This window comes from Asparagus officinalis, chromosome 3, assembly GCF_001876935.1.
Source record: "Asparagus officinalis chromosome 3, Aspof.V1, whole genome shotgun sequence".
Taxonomy (NCBI): Eukaryota; Viridiplantae; Streptophyta; class Magnoliopsida; order Asparagales; family Asparagaceae; genus Asparagus; species Asparagus officinalis.
The window spans coordinates 33,720,823-33,735,066 of record NC_033796.1 but is presented as its reverse complement, the minus strand read 5'-3'; the positions used below and the strand labels follow the sequence as shown (position 1 = coordinate 33,735,066).

Here is a 14,244-nt window from a genome sequence, read left to right as displayed (position 1 = left end):
CGTCGTGTTTTGACCATTCATACACTCACCGTAATTTTAACGGTTTCGAATGAATAGAACTTTTTTGCACGGCTCAACGAAGGGTCAAAACACGACGGGTTCACCCCAAAATTAAGTGTGTTTGGGTTTAAGAACGTGTAGATCAAGTTCAACGGAGTGGATCATTAAAAAAAATTAGGGGATGATGTGATTTTAGGTCGCGTCCTTAGGTGGGAATCTAAGGTGTCACCTTAGAAAAACATTACCATATATATATACATATATATATATAATATATATAATATATAAAGCTAATAGTCAATCCAACTTAAGCAGGTCCCAGAACGGTTTATGGGAACCCGACTTATATACATGAAAATATTCTTTTAATTTAAATAACACCTAAAATAATAATAATGTGCTTGTGTGCCTTGTGATAGACCTTGTTTAATATCTACAATTAGCATTTTCTTTTATCACCTTTAATTGAGTTTTCATTTTTTCTTTATACCTGCTACACACACTTACACGCGCACAATTCCTTCTTTTACATGTTTGTTAGGAGTTTTCTGATTCCCCTGGGTTTGCGCATCCCATACTCAGGAACTATTTTTTGTTCGCATGATCGAGAATATTTTGAGGAGCAAGTCCAGCGACAGTGATCACCTTTCAGTCCATCAGTTTTTCAGTTCAGTTGGTTTAGGTAATTATTTGGTTTAGACTTTTTCTTGGGTCATATGTGACTTTTTTTTTCTTATAGACTATTCTGTAAAAAATATATTTATCATTTCCCTTTTGGATAGTTGTGAACTCGTAGTTGGACTCCGTCCTTTTGTAGATTTCTTCATCTATATATTTCTTTTATTACCTTAGTTACATGCTCTATAGTGTAGTTTGACTTTATATCTATATATAGTATGATCTAAAGGCGTGAATGATGCCGAATGGTTACATTGTCGACCGAGTCACGTTTCAAGTTATTACATTTTGGAACCGGGGCGTGACAAAACATATGAGGTTTGTATCTTACCGAGCTAGGGAGAGATTGTGTGGGGTTTGCTTCTTAGTGAACTATGGTGGGTCTAATGGGTTTATATGGAGCCATAGAATAGATGAACATTGGATTTGTGATGTTGAAGGTAGAGGCGTAATAAGAAAACCTAGTAAAGTAATAGTTGTTATTTTTTTAATGGATTTAAACTAACAGATTGGGATTAATCAGACTAATTTTGACTAATGCGTTTTGGGGAACTTATTTTATAATATCAAAATTAAGGATTTCTTTCAGAATAAATGAGATATGGATTTTACGGGTAACACTGAAGGATAATGGTATATAGTTATTTTTATTCTCTGACCAAAATGGTTTAGATTACTCGACTATTGTAGTAGCCTAGGTAAATAGTGCTTTAAAATTGGATTAATGGAGAAATTTTTTAAAATAAAGATTAGGGAAATTAATTAAGGAGTACTTGGGAATTTCACTCCCAGCTCTTGATTAACTGTCACGTAAATGTTTTAATGGCTAAAAGTCATTCGATGATTTCGGCGGCACCTCCTTAACAGAGGAATAAAATAGAAAAAAACCCACGAAAAAAATACCCTCTCATCCTCAACCAAACTCTCTGGGAGCTAGAGAAAGCTTGTGAAGGGAGAAAAGAAGATCAAGACAACAAATCAGTATCCTAATCATTAAGGTATAACCCACTTTCAGATTGCATAGTAAATTCTAGTAATTTGAATCAAACTAGAATGAGTGGGGATGATAACTTGTTATGATTATGAAGCTAAAAACTAAGATTTGAAAAAGAGAATTTTTATGTATTTAAGATGTATGTGATTGACAGGAGAGAAAAAAAAAAGAAGAAAGAAAAGAAAAAAAAAACTAACCTTAGATCCGGCGGGGGTCTTGCCGCAGGCCACTCCTGATCACCAGCGATTCCTTGTCGCCGTCCTACCGCCATGGCATGAGAGAGAGGGAGAAAGAGTCCGGCGGGGGTCTTGTCGTGCATGGCACGAGAGAGAGAGAGAGAGAGAGAGAGAGAGAGAGAGAGAGAGATGCCTCTGACGATCTAATCGAAAAAAAGAGAAAGAGGAACGGAAGGAAAAAGAAGAGAAGAAGGCAAGGATGAAGGAGGAAGACAATTAGGTATGGAGCAACATAAAGGGAGGAAATTTTATCAAGACTCCCTAAGTTATTTTAGCTTTACTAATAAACCTTCTTGAGTGGAGGATAGAGAGTTGTGACTTAAGAATTCATTCTAAATCCCTAAAAGCTACAAAGATTTGTAAATAAACCTTATCAGAGCAATCTAGAATCATATATGAATAGGATAATTACCTATAGACTCCTGTTATTTACCCTGTTTGCAAACGAGTCCAATCTGAAGAATAAAAGACAATTTTTAGACTTGATTAATTCTTTATAACTCCCTGCTTTATCATAACTTATTAGGAAGCCCAAAAGCTAGTATATGAGAGATAAAAATTTAATAAATTGCTAAAGTTAGCAATAAGCTCATATGTACACTATTTATAGATTTTAATTGTTATTGATTATATTTGAATTTATTGGCTCTCGATTATAAATTGATTGACCTATAATGTATATTATCATGAATTAATATTAGTTTTACATCTTCATATTATAGATTCTGGTTGATATTCAGGAGAATAATATTTTGAGAAAGTCGTGACCACTAGAGGTGAGTTCATTTCTCACTAGTATTTTTATAATATAAAATTTGCATGAGTACATAGTACTATGTTTGAATTATCTTATGCTCGAAAATTAAATAGTCTATTATTTTTCGTGTATATGAAAGTTAAATGTGATTTGATCTATTTCTGTTGTGGTCTATCCTATAATACAATGTTAGTTTCGTACAAAATATGAAAAGACAATTTGATTTTATGTAAAATATGAAAAGTGAATTTGGTTTTTACCCGATCTCATATAATTGTAGATATTGCTTTAACTGAAAGCTTTTGGACAAAAAAAGTATTTTGAATGCGTTTTAACAATTTAATGGATTCAAAGATTTTTTGTGAATTAGTATTTGATAAAAATAAAGAAAAGTGAAATTCGTAAATTGTTTTAACTGGGGACGATGAGTTTTACCCTCGTCCACTTTATTTGAAAATATTTGTAAATTCTGATAAGCAAGGTATTTCTGATTTGACAAGTGATTCTCGATGTTTTCAAACCCTTAAAAAGTCTACTATGGAGTGATTCTGCCTGCCATATGGTGAATGCACATTTATTTGGCCCCTCTGTATTGGTCCTTCTGAAATCTGTTCTGGCCCTTCTGTATTTGGCCAGTAACTTATGACAGTGATTGGTGCATTCGATTCCCAGGAATTATCTGTTATGTGATGCATTTTACATATTCTCATGCTACTGGACTATAATTTGTAGCCTTAGTGTGACCTATGAGGTGATTTTCACATTCACGAATGACTCATCGAGATGTAAGATTCTGACAATTGAATGTGAAATAGAGAAAATAACAAACCTTTGTTTTTTGCACAAAATTTAATAGTCCATTTCTTTCTTAGTATTTACCTTGTTTTAAAAAGGGGCTTGATTTTGGAATATATTACAATATATTTAGTTTGTAAATGAGAAAGAAATATAAACTGTTACATTCTTCCATAAAAATATCAATAGTATGTTGTTTGGACCATACTTGCAATTTTGTTTGAATTTCTGGTGCAAAAATTATAATTCGTTATTTTTGGGAATTATTTTTATTATTATTTTGTTAGTTATCTAAGAACTCTAGTGGGAAATGTTCTCACTGAGCCCTAGCTCACCCAGTTGTCTTTTTTTTCCAGATCTTGCCTAGCTATATTATAAGCTGAACTTTTGGTTGTGGCACGTCGTTGAGAGGTGTTATAGAAAATACCTCCTCTTTGGTGTTTCACACAGTTAATGATATACTTCATTTTGTGAAATGTTTGTAACGTGAGCTTGTGGGTTTTAAGTACTGATTATATATATAGTGGCTCTAAACTTCTATCATCAGCAAGTTTATATATGTTTTGAGACAGGCTCTGTCATATAAAGTGCCAAGCTTGACTCATGCTCGGGACTTGTCTCGTGCACGGGTTGCTGCTGTCTGAACTGTATTTATGAATTTTCGCTGCAAATTCGGGGCGTGACAACTATGGTATTCCCATGGTGATTTGATCCAATAGCCCCGATGTTAGAAATATTGCTATTCTTGCTGCATTATTTTCATTTGTTTCTTTCAGATTTTGTTAGTATTAGCATAAGTTTTAATTGTCTCCCTCATAGGTATTTATGCTATCTCCGTCATAGTTATGTTTGGCTAGTAAATGTGGAAACTTGATCAGGTTCTTCTGAATCTTTTTCCACTGTCATCTGATGAGCTTTTCACTGTGAAAGTTCCTAGCTACATTGACCATTGCATACGATTAGTCAATTAGGTTTCTGAGGCTTCCATGTAGATATTCAGTAAATCTGCTCTTACAATTTTTACGGTTGGGAATATCTGAAAAAATAAAAATAAAAGCTTTTCTCCAGCCTTGACCGTTTCTCACACTCATTCTGAACAATTTTTGTGAGAGAAAGCTAATATGACAGCTAGGTGATCTCAAGCATTTAATATTCATCATAGTTTTAATTAGCTGTGATGGTCTTGGGGCTCTTCTGTTTAGAGCTTTACTTTGTACAATCAAGATCAACTATGTAGTGAAAAGATCTAATTATGTATAAATTACACTTCACTGGCAAAAGAAAAAAAAAATACTGAAGTAGAGAGAAAAAAGACATCAATACTGAATTCTAACTAGAATTTATTGGTAACTTTGGTCAGGAACGTAGTTACAAGCCTGGTAATGCTTACAAGCTTCAGCCAGAAGGGTTGATGGTCATCGGAGAAAGAGCGGAATATTAGGATTAAATAGATATTACCATCGTTAAAAATCCTTTCTCTAAGTCTCTTGCATGTCCTTGTCCCTACTGCTTCTGGTCTTCTAAGTGTTGCCCAATATGCCTAATGCAATGCTGTCATGGTACGGGGATATGAATTCTAGTTATGCGAATTTGAGCAAGTTCGAATCATATTTAGTTCAAGAGTGATCTAGACTAACCAAGATAAGAACTAGTGAGTTGTCACTTAGTTTAGACTTCAAATCAGTCACTTCCTTTTCACACACTTTCTTAATCTTGGAGGGTTTGAGAGTGCTATTCCTTTGTCGCCAGAGTACAACTGCAAGACTAATAAGATAACAATTCATCAAATATTGAAGCTTTTCTCTCACTCATCATAGTCCATAAAATATGCCATATAAATCTTTGTTATAAAAAATATAGTTGCTTGTCTTTTCTCCGTTTCACTTTTGACTGTCTTGCTGCCAAAACTATGAACATTGTTGTAACAGAAGAGGAAACGTCGCAGCATAATGAGAGGCATGGTTATGATAATATGGCTTCAAAATGAGGTTTAGTTGAAGAAAGGGGATGTCTGCATATTTGACAAATGAGAAAACAATAGTTCACTCATTCAATGGTATCAAACTAGTCCTCTTTTCTTGGCAAAATTAACTCCTTGGCCAAGAAAAACCTAATCCTTTGTTTCTGTGGAAATGCTATTATGAAAAACTTCTGCTAACCATAAATCTTCTTAGGCTCGCCAAATCTAAGCATCTAAAAGGAAACAGAAAAAGTATTGAGTTCATTCCTTAAATTGATAAATGCACAGATTTGCTAGCCGATCACGACTTGAATTCTAGAGTGGAAAGCCCTTTGCATCCTTCAAAGTAATAAGGTTCCAGATGGAAAAATATCAAAAAATAAAAATAAAAATAAAGGTAATATGCACAGATTCTAAAAGAGAAAAAGTACGGCTTTAATTTGTCTCTGGTATGAAAAAGTCCTCTGACACTAGTTTAATGCTCGAAACCATGAAACCAATTCTTGGATATCTTGCCATTTGAAAAGTCATATAAGACTGAAAACTGCAATTAAAGCAGCATAAATGTCAGTGAACGGATATCTTCTCAAACAAATACCCTATACCTGGAAACGCTATGGACATGCGTATTGTTGGCGCATGTGGTTAAATCTGGAATAAAACAGATAAATCTGTTAGGAAGTTGAAGTGCTGTATTTTAAAATTTTTCCAAGTTGAGCTGCTGTGCGTTTATGATATTATTGGATCGAGTTCAGACCCTTTATCCAGAGCAGATTGAGAGAGATAAAGTGAAATGATATTATTGGTAGAATTGAAAGTATGGATTTCTGTACAATTTGGTTAAGAGTAACCTGATTATGGACATTTCTATACAGATGATGCCAAAAAATAATTGATCATGGTAGTGGATGGTCAAAAGTACATATGAACTGTTATTTTTTGTACAACGCTGTCATTGCAATTACGTGCCTGGAAATTCTATTGATTTTAGCATCATAGAGCTACATTCCATCTGGTTGCATTAACGGACACAGTAAAACATGCTGAACAAGGTTCAATATTATCTAGGCTTTCTTCCCTTCGGACTTTTTGATTTGCTACTCTTACTTTTACCCTTCAAAATTTTCTGTATTTGTTTCTGATTGCCATCTCTTTTTTCCAGATGATTTTCATTGTCATGGAGGAGTTCCATCAAAGATGATTCCCTTGACGCTTCATACTCTCTTGAGGTTTGTTCTTGTATCTTTCTCATAATGACTTCCAGATATTTTGAAGAAAAACAAAAAAGAGATTGGATGCACAAGCTGAAATGAGGATTAATTCCAAAAAAAAGTGAAATATCACAACTGAACACCTGAATATAAACTTTCGGAAGAGGTATGAGAACTGCAAGAAAATCAACGGCACAAGTCATTTTGTAGCAATATTCTTCTTCATTTTTGCATCGACCCTGCAGATCTGAAAATTAAAAAGTTGGTGATCAGACTTCAAGATTTGTAAAAGAAGTTAAATTGTATCTAAAAGATGACAACAATCCAGACCTTCTCATCTAATGACCCCTCTAGTTTCCCGAATACTGCTTTAATAAAAGAGTTAGACGAGGAACTTGCTTTTGAATTGTTTTCATCATTTTTATCAGAATGGTTTATACTATCATTCCTGTTTCTAGATGCTATGCAAGCTTCGGCATTTGTAAGGATATCAGAAATAACACTGATGGGACAATCAATCCCCCTTTCAGCTTCTCTTTCAGCAAGCTATTTTTTCCACTCGGCCATAATAACCTCCACAGGGTTCCCCTTTTCCATCGATTCCTTCTCACAGTTTTCCTTCAGACATTCAATACGCACCTGATAAGTAAGGAGCTCCCGTTTATCAGTGCGTGTAGAAGTTAAGTCTTTAATTTCCTTCTTGAGTTTTTGAAGGATTTTGCCACCCTGCTCGCTACTTTTTGCTTCCTGTTTGGTCCAATCAATATTTTTCCACAACTTTTTTCCATATAACCAAAAAAGCATGGAGTTTACATCAGGGAGGCACTTCGTTTCATTACCAGGAGATGCATCTTCACTGCTCGATAATATCTTCAGATCCAAATCAATATGTGGCAAACTATCATAAAAAAGGGCCCTGATTCTCACATAACTCTCTGGACTATTGGGAATTACTTCACTATAAGGGTCATGTGGCTCAGCAAATTTTCCTGTCTTACAAGCTTCCCTGAGTCTTTGCAAGAACTTGCAGACCTTCTGGAGCTAGAAAGAATTCGAGACTCGAATACAATCCACTGACTGGTCATTGACTCTACTTTTTAGTAGCACCCCTGCAGATGAAAGGGCTTGGACTTCTTTCATGGTATACCCTAGAACCCTATCAAGATGGTTTTTTAATGAAGTAATTGTGCTTGATGTGCATTCTAAAATGGTCACAGATTCTCCAGAGAAGACTTCTCTCTGGATCATCAGACGAAGGCAATATGTCGCTGTCCACTGTCGTGGCTTGTACATCCATGGGCTCCCATATGCCATTGACAATCTTATCAACCCAATAGTGACCGACTTCCTGAAATTTGAAGAACAGAAAGAAAATGAGTTAATAATCTGAAATGAGGAAGAATTCTAAAAAAGAGAAAAAAAGTAAGCTATTGTCAGCACCTGCATATAAGATTTCAAAGGATATGAAAGACCTACAGGATTATGCATGCCACAAGTTCTTTCAAGATCAAGCTGCGACTGCTTAGAGGTAGCAAGATTCTTCCTGATCTTTCCGTCAACTATGTTACTTACAAGCTTGGCAACCCAATTTTGATTGTCTTCAGATAATAATGGCTTCAATACTTCGGAAAGTTTTCCCACATGCTCCATCAGTATATGTTTCATATGTCGTTCAGAATCTAAAAGCAACTCGCCTTGGCAGCAAGGGAAGATCCAATACTTCCACATGTGTTCCTCCCGGACAAACTCTAGAGCCAAGGTTACATCCAAAAACACGCACTTTTGTTTTGGCCATCTCATGAAATCTGTAATATCCACTCGTATGAGATCTTGCCAGTCAGATTCTAAACAAGATCGAATCTGATATGATTGTGCAGATGCCACCAGCTCCTTCTCGCAATATGCAGAAGTAATTGGTCTCTTGAGCATTTTCTGTAGAAACTGGTGTTGGGAATTTAACGCCTAAACCCCTAATGCAACAGAAACGCAGTATAGAAAAAAGTACACCAAGTTTTAACGAGGTTCGGCAACTGCCTACGTCCTCGGGAGCCACACAGATAATTTCTTATTAATCAAACAAGAAATTACAATTATAAGAGCAGATAAAAAATGAGATCTCTCAATTAAACACTGTAGCTACAGTGTTAATAATTAAAGGGTATGAACCCTTTCAATTCTCACTTGAGAATAAATACCCCACAATGCAAAACCCCTTTTCAATTTCCTCTCTTTCTCTCTCTTCTTTAATCTCTTTTAAATCTCCCCTCAAATGAAATTGAGAGCTGGAGATTATCAAAATCGCTACTGCGATTTGGGGAAAACGCTGCTGCGTTTTAGGACTGATCGCCGCCGCCAGAGAGAAACGAAGAAAAAGGGGGGAAGCTTCAGCGACCACGAAAAAACCCTAGGCTGGGGGGGGTTTTATAGGCGGATGGAAGGGCTGGCGACAGCCTGTCGCCAGCGGCTAAACCTGACGCAAAGGTCAGGTTCGAACGCAGAGTTCGGACCCCCCCAAAAACGCAGAGCTCGCCATCCAAACGCAGAGCTCGCCATCGCTCGAACGCAGAGCTGAAAAGGGGGAGGCGAACGCAGAGTTCGAACCGCCAAAACGCCAAGGTCGGAACGACGTTCGCCTAGGGGGGTTCTCCTGTCGACTTCGCCTGCATCATCTCCGAGCTCGTCGGAGCTCCTCGCCGGACGGAGGTGAGTTTGGTCTACACCCAAACTAACAGAAATCACTACCATGAAACTTATCAGGCACCCATACATAACAAGAATGCATGAGGTAAGATAGAGATTTGTAATATGTCTGTAGACATCATCTCGCTTCATTACGGTATCACTATATTTCTATAAATTCCAATTTCTTAATTATGTGGCTCGTTCGTAAATCAGTTCCTTAGCTTCGTTATTGATTATTGGACTTCTACTCTGATGATTCCTGCTAAAATACATCCTTTCTTTTTTGTGTGTTGAATTGTTACTATAGATCAAGCTCTCTTGTGTTACAATTACTATGAGCACCCAAATTTTTTTTTTGGTTGGCGTCATTGACAACCTCCTTAGCTCAAGTGATTGTCGTTGTGTAGGTGATGGCCAGCAAGACAAAGATATACATTGTTCTGGAACTTGTTACGGGTGGAGAACTCTTTGACAAGATTGTAAGATTTTTATCTATCTATTTGCACTTAAATATTTACTATATGCCAGTGTTCATTTACGAGTTTGCTAACTAGTTCTTTGATTGTTGTTCCTTAGGCTAGTCAAGGACGGTTGAAGGAGGATGATGCAAGAAAATATTTTCAGCAGTTAATTAATGCCGTGGATTTTTGTCATAGCAGAGGTGTATTTCACAGGGACTTAAAGGCACGGGAACAGACTCTTTTTGTGCTTTTTGTTATTTTTGGATAATACTTTGTTACAAATTCAACTTGTTTGTGTGTATAACTCTTTTGTATCTCAACAGCCGGAAAACCTACTGTTGGACTCTAGTGGGGTTCTTAAAATCTCGGATTTTGGTTTAAGTGCGTTACCACAGCAAATTCGAGTAAGTCAGATGAATTTGTATATTCAAATACAAATTTATAGATTGCAAGTCAAATTCATTTTTTTACTAATGCTTGCAAATGGCTAATATTTTGATTTGCTTTCATTTAATAAGGGATGTTCGGTGAATTTTCCTCATACTTCTCTTTGATAAATATGGTCATTTTTTAAACCAAAGCCTTAATACTTAGAGGATGGAAAAGAGGCATTTCTGGAGATATAACATTTTAACCTTTTCCTTGCAGGAAGACGGTTTGCTTCACACGACATGTGGGACTCCCAATTATGTCGCTCCTGAGGTACGCTTTAGTGCATCACATAATGTATATTTGTCCTGAATATTAACTACTTTTGTTATTGCCTGCTGGAAGCCTTTGACAACTAGCCGGGCCTTATATCTTCTGGAACCATCTTGCTCCTCTTTCACCCGGTACACCCATTTGTTGTGGAGTGCCTTCTTACCCGTGGGCAACTCAGCTAGTTCCCACGTCTGGTTTGATATGAGAGACTTCATCTCATCTTTCATGGCAAGCTCCCACTTGCTCGCATCTCCACACTGACAAGCTTCATCAAAGCTTTCAGGCTCCCCACCATCTGTCAACAACAGATAGTTCATGTATCTCCTGTTGGGTACAGGAGGACGAGAAGATCTTCTTAATATCGGAGCTGGTGCGTCGGGCTCCTGCGCACCATCTTGTCCAACAGGCTCTTCTTGCTGAGGACCCTCTGCATTGGGTTCTTCCGAGAGGTTACTCGGGACATCATCTGCATCTACAAATATTGACTCGCTCTCTGAGTCATCAGTCTTGTGCATGTCCTTGTACATCACCTTCTCGTTGAATATCACATCTCTGCTCCGGATCACCTTCTTGTTTTCGTTGTCCCAAATGCGGTAGCCGAACTCATCTTCACCATAGCCGATGAAAGTGCATTTCTTTGACTTGGGATCAAGCTTATTCCTGTCTTGATCACTAATATGCATGTAAGCTACACAACCGAAAACTTTAAGATGTGAGAGTTTTACCTCCTTTCCGCACCATACCTCCTCTGGTATTCTGTGCTCCAATGGAACCGATGGACCTCGGTTGATCAAGTAAGCTGCTGTGTTGATCGCTTCTGCCCAGAACTGCTTTGGTAGGCCTCACTGTACTCGAATGCTTCTGGCTCTCTCTGTCAACGTTCGGTTCATCCGCTCAGCTACACCATTTTGCTGAGGCGTGCCGGACACGGTTCTCTCCATTCTGATCCCGTGCTCATAGCAGAACTTCTTGAATCCGGTGTCTTCATATTCACCGCCATTGTCGGTCCTGAGCTTCTTTATTCTCAGACTTGTCTCATTCTCGACCATAGCTTTCCATCTCCTGAAAGCCTCAAATACTTCTGGCTTATACTTCAGAAAGTAGACCCATACTTTCCGAGAGTGATCATCGATAAAAGTCACGAAGTAGTGTTTTCCACCAATGGACGCGGTGGTTGTTGGTCCCCACACATCTGAGTGAACGAGCTCTAGCTTCTGCTTCCTGGGGGTTCTGCCACTTGTCTGAAAGCTGACTCTCTTCTGCTTTCCAAGTATACATTCTTCACACATATCCATCTCCACTGACTGCAGTCCTGGGAGTTTTCCCTTTGTGTGCATGATTTTCATCCCCTTTTCACTCATATGACCGAGTCTCTGGTGCCACAGCTTTGAAGTTTCATTGCCTGCTACAACTGAGATCAAACAACGTGCACCTGCTGTCATATATAGGGTACCAGTCTTTTTGCCTCGGACAATTGTCATTGCGCCCTTTGAGATCTTCCAATCATCTCCATGGAAGGTCGTGGTATATCCTTCGCCAGCCAACTGGCCTACGGATATTAAATTCTTTCTCAGGTCGGGAATATGCCTGACATCCTTCAGCTCCCATACTGACCCGTTAAACTTAATTTTCACCACGCCTTTGCCCACAATGGCACATGGTTGATCATCACCAAGATATACGTATCCAAGATTTCCGGGGGTATACTTCTCGAAGAATTCTTTCTGAGAGGTAGCATGGAACGACGCTCCTGAATCTAACACCCAAGATTCCTCATTGCTCTCCAAAGAGCATATCAATGCGTCGTCTCCTCCTGAAGTGGAAGTGACATTCACCTCTGCCTTCGCCTCCTTCTCTTTCTGTGCACTCTTACACTGATTCTTGTAATGCCCGGTCTTTCCACAATTCCAACACTCGATAGCCTTCGAGCTGTTGCTTGGATTCCTTGATTTGGACCTCCTGTCCTTTGATCTACCTCTGAGGTTTGATTTTCCTCGTCCGTTTCCTCTGGTTGAATTTCTACCTCTTGACTCTGTATGCAATACTGAAGAGGTTGTAGCTTCACCAGTCTCTCGCCGTCGGATCTCCTCACTGAGAACCAAATCACGAACGTCGCCGAACTTCAACTTTTTCTTTCCCGATGAGCTACTCACTGCCGTGACTGTAGCGTTCCAACTCTCTGGTAGGGAAGACAAAAGTATCAACGCCCGGACTTCATCATCAAACTCAATCTCAACAGAACTCAATTGGGTTGTAACCGTATTAAGTTCATTGAGGTGTTGTGCTACTGACGCGCCTTCCGCCATTTTCAGATTGAATAACCGTCACATCAAATGAACTTTGTTCGCGACTGATGGCTTCTCACTCTCTGATACCAGTTGTTGGGAATTTAACGCTGAAACCCCTAATGCAACGGAAACGCAGAATAGAGAACAATACACAAGTTTTAACGAGGTTCGGCAACTGCCTACGTCCTCGGGAGCCACACAGATAATTTCTTATTAATCAAACAAGAAATTACAATTTAGGAGCAGATCTCAAAACTGAGATTTCTCAAATAAACACTGTAGCTACAGTGTTAATAATCAAAGGGTATGAACCCTTTCAATTCTCACTTGAGAATAAATACCCCACAATATAAACCCCACTTTAATTCCTCTCTCTCTTCTTAATCTCTCTTTTAATCTCCCCTCAAAATTCCCCTTTGAGAGCTGGAGAAAAATCGAAATCGCTACTGCGATTTGGGGAAAACGCTGCTGCGTTTTAGGGCAGTTCGCCGCCGCCGCCAGAGAGAAAGAATCGGAAGAAAAGGGGGGGAAGCTCAGCAACTTCAAAACCCTAGCCTGGGTTTTCTTTTATAGGCGGAGAGGAGAGCTGGCGACAGCCTGTCGCCAGCGGCTAAACCTGACGCAAAGGTCAGGTTCGAACGCAGAGCAAAGGGGGGGTTCGAACGCCGACTTTGAAGAGTGCGTTCGCCGAAGGTTGCGTTCGTCGACTTCGCCTGCGTCATCTCCGCCATTCTCGAGCTCGTCGGAGCTCGTCGGAGCTCCTCCGCCGTCGGAGGTTTGGTTTCCACCCCCAAATCTACAACTGGAACCTTTCTTGATGGAGGGCGATCTTATTGGCAAATATTTCTGTGTCCGTTTTTTTTCCTCCATAATGCTCAGACAAACATTGGATGTAATCGAGAATCAGAAAAGTGCGCTCAGACTCCTTGGCAGCCTCTTCGAATTTGCAGTCAGCAGCAAGCATCCTGACATACTGGTAAGAGAAGTCAAGATCGTTGGGGGCAAGTGTGGTGGCTTGATATGCTGAGTTGATGGCATCTTGTATTTTGCTTTTCCTATCCTCATGATCGTTGATAAGGGTAACGATATAGGACGTGAGCACTACACTGAAGGTGTAGTGGAAGATGGAAGAGGATTTGTACTGGTTGCGGACACAGTTAAGGATGTGGTGGGGCTTGATGGGGTTACCTTGATTTAAAATTTGCAAAGCCCGGTTGCAGAGGTTTTTTAACTCATGGTGAGGAGCGGGATGACCTGTGGTCGTGGAAACAAGGGAGGAAGAAGAGTAGTGTGCAGTGCTTAGTGTGTCACCTTGTCGGGGGATTTTTTGCGGCTGCGGTACAGAACCGAGTGCAGGCGATTTTTTGGGAGCAAGGCTGCGAGTGCACGGTGGATTTTGCGGCTGTCTTCAATTTGGCTGAGCAAGTACGAAGGCAGAGAGGAGATAGCGGCTGCAGTTGAGGAGATTTTGTGTAGTCTC

The 14,244-nt window shown here is 39.0% G+C and overlaps 1 protein-coding gene across 1 annotated transcript; it reads left to right on the top strand.

The window, feature by feature from the left end:
• On the top strand, positions 9,359–13,962 carry LOC109834926 (CBL-interacting protein kinase 23-like). The gene is made up of 8 exons (XM_020402940.1): positions 9,359–9,416; positions 9,721–9,792; positions 9,890–9,997; positions 10,098–10,178; positions 10,423–10,476; positions 13,338–13,396; positions 13,644–13,740; positions 13,843–13,962. The coding sequence occupies exons 1-8, from the start codon at positions 9,375–9,377 to the stop codon at positions 13,960–13,962; spliced, it is 633 nt and encodes a 210-aa protein (XP_020258529.1). The 5' UTR covers positions 9,359–9,374.

What these genes read in the sequence shown, in the direction of transcription:
- LOC109834926 (XM_020402940.1), top strand. Translation starts at nt 9,375, where the DNA reads ATGAAACTTATCAGGCACCCATACATAACAAGAATGCATGAG. An exon ending in CCAATTATGTCGCTCCTGAG is followed by an intron (nt 10,477 to 13,337) that starts GTACGCTTTAGT and finishes TTTCTTTTATAG; the next exon opens with GCGGAGAGGAGAGCTGGCGA. An exon ending in GCAAGCATCCTGACATACTG is followed by an intron (nt 13,741 to 13,842) that starts GTAAGAGAAGTC and finishes ATCGTTGATAAG; the next exon opens with GGTAACGATATAGGACGTGA.